Source organism: Sus scrofa, chromosome 14 (genome assembly GCF_000003025.6).
Source record: "Sus scrofa isolate TJ Tabasco breed Duroc chromosome 14, Sscrofa11.1, whole genome shotgun sequence".
In the NCBI taxonomy this organism is placed as follows: Eukaryota; Metazoa; Chordata; class Mammalia; order Artiodactyla; family Suidae; genus Sus; species Sus scrofa.
Window position 1 is genome coordinate 140,586,926 of NC_010456.5, and position 9,644 is coordinate 140,596,569.

The 9,644-nt window shown below is 61.8% G+C and overlaps 1 protein-coding gene across 4 annotated transcripts in view; it reads right to left on the reverse strand.

The window, feature by feature from the left end:
- The window catches only part of STK32C (serine/threonine kinase 32C), an 83,630-nt gene extending 74,421 nt beyond the window's left edge, over window positions 1-9,209 (reverse strand). Inside the window, exon 1 of one of the 4 annotated variants that reach the window (XM_021073875.1) lies at window positions 7,352-9,209. Coding sequence is in view for 1 of the 4 variants with exons in the window: in XM_003483577.4 (XP_003483625.2) it covers window positions 4,292-4,562 (271 nt within the window). In the remaining 3 variants the exon portion in view is untranslated. Of the gene's footprint in view, window positions 1-2,804; window positions 3,017-3,722; window positions 3,811-4,291; window positions 4,563-7,351 lie in introns of those variants that run through there. The other 3 variants (XM_003483577.4, XM_021073874.1, XM_021073876.1) reach the window with 3 other exon arrangements.

A 9,644-nucleotide genomic window follows, 5' to 3' on the forward strand; every position in this document is an offset into this window, starting at 1 on the left:
AAGAAAATCGACTTATTTTTAGCATTTTAAAACACACAACCAGATGGATAGACATGCAGAGCTGACATTTGTTACATAAAAAAGTCCTCCAGTGGGTCCCAAGTCCATCCCAGACCAGCCCATCAGCCCGGGAACACATCAAGCTTGGTGCTGCCCCAAGGCCCCCAGGGGCACCCGGAGTGGAGGTGCCTGGCCCACGGGGACCACTCGCCTCCTCCCCCCTGGGACCCAAACACCCACCCCTGCACCAGGGGCCTCTGTACTACTTCTGCCCGCTGATAAAGGACCCCAGAGTCTGCAGCCACCAGGCCACAGGCCTCCAAGGCCCCAGGTGGTGGGGGAGGGGTGTGAAGCGCCATCAGCTGTACCACACAGAGAGCCGATGCCCCCACGCCCTCTTCCCAGGGCCAGGACGGAAGGGAAAAGGCCCAGCCATTCCCTGGTGGTGCAGCAGGCTAAAGATCTGGCGTTGCCACTGTTGTGGCTCGGGGTGCTGTCGTGGTGAGCGGGTTCAATCTCTGATCCGGGAACTTCCGCCTGCCACAGACACAGCCCAAAAAACCCGAGGTCCACGCACCACTGGACAGAAACTCAGCAAATGGGGCTAGACTGACACTTTAGCAGCACGGCTCCATCAGCACCATCGGGTCAGCCCCCCACCCCCCAGCCCGCCCCCAGGCGCTCCAGCTTTCCTCTGCTCGCCAATCCCACTGCTAATCAAAAAACTGAAAGGGCGAATACAGACTTTACACCTTTCAGACCGTCAAAAAGCAAAGACATCACTAACACCCAAAGGTGGTGAGGACAGGGAAGGAGGACTTGCGAGCAACCCGAGAGCAGGCGCTCAAGGCCCCTCCCGCCGTTCACTCATCCACTGCAGGTCTCCCCGCCTCCCCCTCTGTCCGGCACCCCACACCCGCAGCAGCCACGTCCATTCGGTCACCAGCACGTAACACGCACCCAGGACAGCGCTGGCTCGCGCAAGGACGGTTCACCTCCCAGGAAGCTGGCCAGAGGCGCCAAGCTACTCCACGTGCACACGCTGGACTCAGCAAGCAATCCTAGGGCTGGATCCCAAGGAGATAAGGTCAAGTGTGCAGAGATGAGCATACAAGGATGTGGACGGCTGATGCCTGAGCCCCAGCCCCCCCAGCCCCGCCCCAACAAATGCCACCTGGATTTTGGCGGAGGGGCGGCCCCCACAGTTTTTAGGCCCATCCATTGAGTCTAGTCCACAGCCGGGGTTGAGAACGCTCTTGAAAGTTAGCCAACAAAGGGCGCTGTGGATCCTAAGACAAAACCGTGCACGCAGCACGACCCCATTCCCATATCAGTGACCTGCAGTTTCTGTGCGGCTGCTGTGTGAGCGCATCCCTAGAAGACAGCGGGGGAGAGGCCCTCGGAAGAGGTGCTGGACTTAACGCGTCTTGGTTTTCCGATTTAGGACAAGTTTAGGAAAGTATAAACTTTTTACAAATTTACACACTTTAATGCGTCTATAATTCGAAAAAAGTTTTATACCTTTTCAAAAAGCTTATGAATCTGGTACCTCGTGTCCCACTTAGGCCCGCCCCACACGACGCGCCCCGGCCAGGCCGCCCGCGGGCGCCCTCGCTCCCGGTTCCCTGGGGAAGGCAAACCCGCTGGCAGCTCATGCCACCTTAGGTTGGAGACCAGCTAGACCCCTGAGCAGGACAGGTGCCTCACTGGTCAGCAGTCACTGAGCTGCTCGGCGGAAGGTACCGGAACGCTGCTCAGCACCCTCAGCCCTCTGGCTTCACATGAGACAAGAGGAAGGAAGGGGCCTGCAGACGCCCCGCCCGCTGGGGCGGAGAGCAAGCTCCACCGGGAATGCAGCTCTCCTGGAGTCCGAGAGGAACTGGACGGGAGGAGGTGTGGGCAGCGGGATGAGGAGACGACGGAGCCCCTGGTTCCGCTGTGAGGAGGCGCGCCTGCCAGGTAAGGGCAGCGGCTCAGACACCACGGGGCTAACGGGGACCGGGGACGCTTCAGGTCCCATGTGCCCCAACTCTGCTTTTTAGCTGGATTTACCTGACCCGCTGTTGAACTCACTCTTATTTCCTTTTTTCTTTTTCTCTGCATACCAGCTCTGATCTATTAATTGGGTGTTTTAATCTAAAAAATTCATCAGAAGGTCTCAAGTCACCATGGCAACCATGCAGTCCCAGTAAACGCACAGCCTCTTTAGCCCACCCTGCACGGGGCCGAGGGAGTGAAGGATCCGGGGGGGGGGGGGGTGACTTCACATCCGGAAGAAAGGTGGGTGCGGGGCCACGGCCCCCCTCCCGAAAGACTGGCCTTCCTCCTGTCCTGACACCTCTCTTTCCATCTAAAGAACCCATGGCCTTCAGGCCAAAGCCGCACGCACATTCTCTGCAAACAGGGCCTGTGACGCCCTGACGGTGACACTAAAACATGGAATGAAGATAAAACAAAGTGCCCCTGCCCCAGACTCCACGGCCAGGCGTGGCCTCCTGAACTCACCAAGCCGAGCCCAGGTAGGTCTCGCCCGTGTCCAGTTGGAGGCACGCGGGTGATGAGCACGATCGATGGTCACGTGCCCTAAAGAGCAAAAGCACCTGTAGCCACAGCCACTACCACCCCTCACAACCCAGAACTGCCGGCGACTCCGCCAACCTGCCATGGGCAAGCGGCGGGGGAGGGTGTCACTACCCCTCAGACCAGACCGGCAGCATCCCACACAGACCCTGTGCTCTTTGGCCTCTTTCACGATGCTCAGATTCCGAGACGGAGCACACTGCGAACAGGCAGAAAAATCCCACCTTACTGGAGGCAGCCACCATGCTACACCAATTTGTCTCTTCCTGCATCATCAGCCTCGGAGAGCAGAGCGCTAAGGCACGAAAGAGTGGCCAGCTTCTGGCCGACACAAGCCAGGGCTGAAATCAGATGTTCTCAGACATTCTCTCATCAGGCAGGCAGAGCAAGACGCCGATCTGCTCCCGATGAGTCCCTGATTCACACTGGGCTCTCCTCACTTGGAGTGTTTACGTTAAAAACACACACAGATAACCCGTGGCACATTCCCAGCAGGAAGCTGCGTCCCCAAGTTCTGCACACAATGCGGGCTCGCCCCAGAACGCACGGCACGAGGGCGGCCACGGGTCCTGAGTGTTCCTCCGCCACGTCCAGGCACCCAGGCCGCCGCCCACCGACCGTGACCAGGCCCGTCAGAGCCCAGGCCCCCCTGGCCAGCACCCCGGCCAGCTCCCCATGGCTGCCCGCAAGCCCTGCCACATGGCCCGCACATCGCCAACAGTGGCCGGAGCTCGTAGCATTGGATTGTAATTTCCTATAATGCTTAAATTATTTATCAGAAATAAATAGCCTGGGCTCTTTCGCTGAGCTGTGCCGTGAAATGATAAAAGATCCATCCTACCTCTGCAGGCTGCCTAAAAATGAAAAATGCATATTTCAACTATTTTCAGAAAATGTCAAAAAAACATCAAATGTGTCATCTTGTAGCATTTAAATGAGCTGCATGACATCTGTAGAGAAGAGCTATATGTTTGCCTGTGAGAGTATCACAATGGCCCCTGCGTGGACACTGCCCAGCCACCTTCCCCCAGGGTGCTAAGTGAAAGGTCTCCATGCCCAGCGCGGCTCCAGGAGCTGTGCCCGCAGGCCTGCTGCCAGTCTCCTGCTTTCCACCCGCGCCCACCTCCGGGTCACTACTTTACCTGTGGGAGGACCTCAGAGCAAACCAGTTCCCCCAAAGGGCAGGTCTTTGCACAAAGGCAAGCCTCCACCGCACATCTGAGTGCAAAGGTTGGCACGCTGGCAGCCACGCGGTGCCGTCACCCGCACTGTGAGCGCCGAGGACCCGGCCCCCGCGCCACCTGTGGGGCAGGCATCTCCCTTAGAAAACTGAGCACACTACGGTGCGGAGTGAAAACCGAGCCCGCGCACCGCGCAGCAAAGGAAAATGGAAACCGCGCCCTCGCTAGAGCGGGGGCTTCGCGTCTGAGCCCGAGCCGCTCTGACCGCCGACCCTCACGCCGCAGGGCCAGCCGGCCTGCTCTGCCCGCGGCGCCTCCACTGGACTCGGGGGCCGCGGGCGCCCTGGGCGCGCGTGGCACCGCAGGCACAGGCAGCGAGTTTCTGGGAAACCGAGACGCCCCGACACCTTCCCAGCGGAAATCCCCCGACCGCGGCCCCCTTGTTAGAGCGCAAGGGGTTCCCACGCGGCGCGGGTCCCAACGCTGTCCCGGCGAGCAGCCCAGAGGCCCCGCCGCGCGCCCGTTCTCACCGTCTTCCTTGTCATCAAACACCGGCCTCCGCGCGGTGGCCGCCGACATGGACGAGCCCATCCTTTTCTTCCACTTGCTCCACGGAAACAGGGGGCGCGGCTGCGCGCGGGCATCTCCCGCGTCGCGGGCCCGGGGCTGGCCGGCGGCCGGCGGCGGCGGCGGCGGCGGGGCCGGGGGCGCGTCGTGGCCGGCGGGGCGCGCGCGTCCGGAGGGCGGCGAGCCGGGGGGCGCCGCCGCGCTGCTGCCCCTGCGCTCGGCGCCGCTCCTCATGGCTGGGCCGGGGTGCGCGCTGCGGCCAGAGTCCGGAGCATGGCCCGCCCGCCGGGCGGAGAGCGGGAGTGGGACGACTAGCAGCGCCCGCCTTGCGCCCCAAAGCTCGGTGCTCGCGGGTCCTGGCCGCCCGGCTGGCTCCGCGGACGGCGAGCGCGCGGGGGCGGGGCCGGGGCGGAGCCGGCGGGAAGGATCCGGGGCGGGGCGAGCCCTGGGGGCGGAGACGGGGCGGGGCCAGAGCGGGGTGAGGCGAGCGGTACCGGGTACCCGCGCACAGCTGCGCGGTGCAGGGACCAGAGCAAAGGAGAAGGTCCGCTTGGCCTTTGCGAACAAAGGCGACCCGCAGACTGCTCCCGCCCAACCCGGGGGAGCCTTAAACCTCGTCCTGCGGCTCTGCGCTCCGCGAGGCCGCGCGCGGGCCCCAGGATGAGGCAGTGGGCCGAGGCCGCGTCGGCGTGAGGTCGAGCAACCCCCGAGCGGTCCGGGTCCCGCGCGGATGCAACCCTCTGGCCGCTCCCTGGGAAGGAGGGTGGGAGGTGGCGTGGCTGGGGCGGGCCACTTGCAGGAGCCCCTCCCCGCTTGGCCAGCTCAGATCCCGGCTGCGAGCGGGCGCACACGCACTTACGGGCGACGCTGAGCACCTGCGCCCGCGATCTCGGGGTACCCACAACTGAGTCTCGGGTCCCGCTCCCTGGTCCCGATCAGAAGCCTCTGGCCTGAGTTCGAGCTTCCGGCCCGCCCAGAGGCCTTGTGCAGCGTATTTGGGGTGGAGGGGGTGCCCGAGGTGCAGTTTGACCCTGCGCCTCCCTGCGTGGCCCAGGGAGACCTCGCTGGAAAAGCGTTCAGCAGAGCCAACACCCCAGGAGGGGATTCTGAGTATCGTCTAGCTCCCTGTGCTTAATACTTTGGCACTGAAGACTCGTTTTTTGTTAAGGATTTTCTTTGATTTTTGGAAACCTTGCCTCCTTGAGGAGTTCTGCCTGCAAAGGTGGCCCATGAAAGACAGCAGACCACCCACCTGGCCTGCAACCAGGCACCAGGCCCAGCCCATCTCTCCCGCAGCTGCCCCTCTGTCCGTGGGCCTCCCTCAGCTGCCCTGGGCTCTGTCCTGCCCTCGCAGCCCCTCATCGGGCCCAGCCCCACCCTAGGTTGTGGTACCCAGGTGAGGCTGTTCCTGCCTCCCATCTCCTGCCACATGGGATGACACTTGTCCTGCACCCCACTTTTGCAATTCATTGTAGCCCCCTGAGCAGTGGGGCCGGCGCGACCAAAGAAAGCAGAGCAGGTTATCTGTCTCTTCTGGGCCACACGCTGGGAGCCAGCGTCCAGACTGGCCATACATGCCCCCTTGGCTAAGAGGGAGTCCTGATCACTGGGGGACCACCTGCCCTGAGCTTGGACATGTAGTGCCAGGGAGAAATCAGCCACTGTGGTGAGCCATGGAAATGCGCTCACCTTTTTACCGCAGCAGGACCTGGCTGCCTGCCATGGGTCTCCCTGCCTGGCTGACACGTGCATCCAGTCTTGAGTTAAACTCCATGGGCGCAAGTTCCTGGGCTCCCACGTCAGGCTCTCCGAACACGGCCCCTCTTACAATTGCCGTTTCCTAGCCTGCACGTTGCAGGCACCGTGCTCAGCGCCCGCACGGAGGGGGTGCCCTGCAGACCTCCGTCCTGGGTGGCAGTGGATGCAGGAATGTTGCCGAGAGGGGAGCCACCCAGGCAGGCCAGAAGCTAGGGGCGCAGCGGGGGGCAGGAGACAAAGCCGGGGTGGCCTCAGAAGAGACCACCCCCCACCCCCCAGGACCTCACCTGTGAACAGAGGGGGCCGGTGAGGACAAGAGCACATGCCTGTGCTCAGGTGCCCACAGGACCAGGAACATCAGAGGTGGAGGACAGGGAACCCTCCACCCTGTTCCAGTAACAGGGGAGTCTCAATGACTAAATGTGCCCGCAACGCGCAGCACATGGGAGCACCCATGCGGGGTCAAGGCGTGGACGATCACAGGACGTCCGCAGCTGGAGTGCTCGGCAGGGGGCCAAGCAGGTGACCTTGTGGAGGCCTGGGGCCCAGGAGATGGGAAGACACTGTGCCTGAGATTGAAATGAGCTAATGTGTGAAGACAGTGTCCGTGGGGGATGGCGCGTGCCTGCTGAGACAGGCCTCCGCAGAGCAGCTGGGGTCTGATTTGTATGCGAGGCCCCGTCCCTGAAACCCAAACGCCACACACAGCAGCCTGTAATTAGCCGCAGAGCCAAGCCTCCTCAGAAGACAGAGTGGTCAGATAAGCGGCCTGCAGCAGAGTCTCCAGCTTTCCCGAGACTTGCCTTAGAGCATCGTGCACTTCAGTGAAGCTCCCCTCCTACTGCCCAGGCACGTGCTGCTTCCTGCTGGGAAACTGACCAGAGCTGGCCCCAGGGAAACAGGAAGCAAGCCCACATGGGGTGCCCATCCTGAGTTGCCAGAAGTGGGGAATCCAGGAGCCCCTTCCCGGCAGGAAATGGAAAACCGATCATTGCTGGATGTGGCCCCATCAGACGCGGCCCTCGGGGGACATGGGCCAAAGTGTATGCCGAAGGCAAGAACGTGGGAACTCAAACACGGGTGCTGGGTGATGGGTGATGGGATTGATCCACGAGGTCCTGGGGCTGCCTGGCTTCTGATGACACCCGAGAGCACAAATGGGGGACAGGTGCACAGAGGAGAACAGGAGCCTCACGGCCATGAGGAGGGAACCCCTGCCCTCTGCTGTGAGGGCAGCAGGGCTGAAGCGGGAACCCACCGCTTACCTCGATCAGACTCAGGCGAGTCAGTGTCCAGGGCTGCTGTGACCAGCCCCACGGGCTCCCCCCATGTCTGGAGCCCAGCAGTCTGAACTCAAGGTGTCAGCAGGGATGGCTCCTTCTGGAGGTCCTGAGACGCCTCTCCCAGCTTCTGGAGGCTCAGGAAGCCCTTGGCATGGCTCCAAGTTCTGCCTCCATTACCACGTTGCCTTTTGTCCACATGCTCCCCTTTCTTTCCCTTATAAGGACGTGTGTCGCAGGACTTAGAACTCACCTCAATGCGAGAGGGCACTATCCTGAGATCTTTCTACATCTGCAAAGACCCTCTTTCCAGATGAGGTCACGTTCACAGACTCTGGGTAGACATATCTTTTAGGGACCGCCACTAAACCCATAGTCCACCCGTCTGGTCCCTCAAATCCAAGCCCATCTCGTGTGCAGAACATGTTCACTGGAGCCCAGCTCCCCAAAGCCTCACCATTGGAGCTTTGACTTTCAGTCCAAAATCCCATTTAAGTATCATCAGCTCAAAAGTCCCAAGTTCCATCATCCGAATCAGGTACAGGTGACACTCCGGGTATGACCCATCCTGAAGCAAGAGTCCTCTCCATCTGTGGACCCATGAAGCTAGAAAACAAGTTATCTGCTTCCCAAATACCATGGTGGGCAAGTGTGGGATGGACGGTTCCGCTCCAAAAGGCACACACTCGAGGGAGTGGCGGCGTCACCCGTTGCCGGCAAGTTCACAATCCTGCAGGGAGGGGCCCATTGAGTTTCAAGGCCTGAGAAGAATCTTCTGAGACCCGATCCGCTACCCTCTGGGCCACACCGGCCCCGGCCTCACTCTCGGTCATACTTCCTTTTGCCTCGAAGGGCAGCACATGTTTGCAGCTGGCCGTGCAGGGTGGGGACCCCGTGGGGTGAATCATTGCTTCGGAAGCAGCTGTATACAAATTCTCCTGAGGCTTCAGACGGAAGGGCCGCCTTCTCGGTTTCCAGGTTGTGGGCTTCCATCTCCCAGCCCTCCAGAGCCGTTGCTGAGGCCAGTCTTGCAGCTCCATGCCCGTCCTTCTGGGCCCTGGACAAACATTGTCTGCTTGTGGGAAGCCAGCTGCCCTGCATGGGCAGCTGGGGTATCTGCCCTCCAAGGGCAGGGCTGCGCGTCCGTCTCTGCAGGCGCCTTTTGCTGCGTGCTTCAGATGGACGTAGCCCCCACCCGGCCGGGCAGCCTTTTGGGTGGAAGGGCCAGGGCCTGGAGCAGAGAGGTCGGGTCAGCGGGAGCGCTTGCTCAGATTCCCCCAGGACAGAGCACGTGCTGGGCAGGGAACGCATCCTCAGTGTCGCTGTGGGGTCTGCTCTGCCCGGGCACGGCGGGCCGAGGGGCCCCGTGGAAGTCAGACCCAGGCCAGGGGCCAGCGAGTGTCATTGTTATGGTGGATTTGTCATCAGATTGTCAGGCTGCTGTGTCTGCGGCCCCAGAAAGGTCCCCGGGAGAGGTCACCTCTACTCTAGAGTCTCGTTGTGAGGTCGGACCCCACCTCCTTGTCTCCCCTCAGATGTGTCTGGAAGGAGCAGGTGGCCCGAGGCAGGGGGCCCGGACCCGGGTGTGACTCTAGTTCCTCCCCGGGCGCGTCACCCCCCGCTCTCATTTCTCTGGTGCAGAATCGAGGTAACAGCCCCCCTCCTCTCCGCATCGAGATGAGCTCTGGGCGTTTTGGCCCATCGGGCCCTGCGCTCTGCCTCCTGCTGAGCTCCTCACTCAGAGCTCCCAGCCCCCCGACAAAACACCTCTCGCGACCGTCTCACATCACGGACGTGTGGCCGGAGGCCTGGGAGGTCATAACTGCCCAAGGTCCCGGCTGGAGCTCCAGGACGCCTCCCCGGGCCCAGGCGTGAGCAGGAATGAGGGTAAGGACACCCCCCCCCCGGCCCCGCTGCCACCACTGCAGCTCTTCTTTCACTGTGTAAGTGGCTGCATTCAAAGTGACACCCACTACATCCGGGTGTTCTGAAGGGTAACAGTGATATACCCCTTAGGGGCCACCCACCTCGCCAGCACCCAAGCTCTGACCCCACCACCCACACCCCAGCCGGGACCGAGCGACCACCTGTCCTCTGACCCAGCTCCTGGGGCTGCGGTGACACATCCTGCAGACAAGGCAGCCTAAGTAACCAAAGCCCGACGTCAAGGAGTCGGCAGGCCTGGCTCGCCGGGGCTTCTCTCCTGGGCGTGCGGACACTGGCTTCTCCCATGTCCTCTCCTGCTTGTCCCTCTGTGTGTCTGTGGCTCAGAAGGACA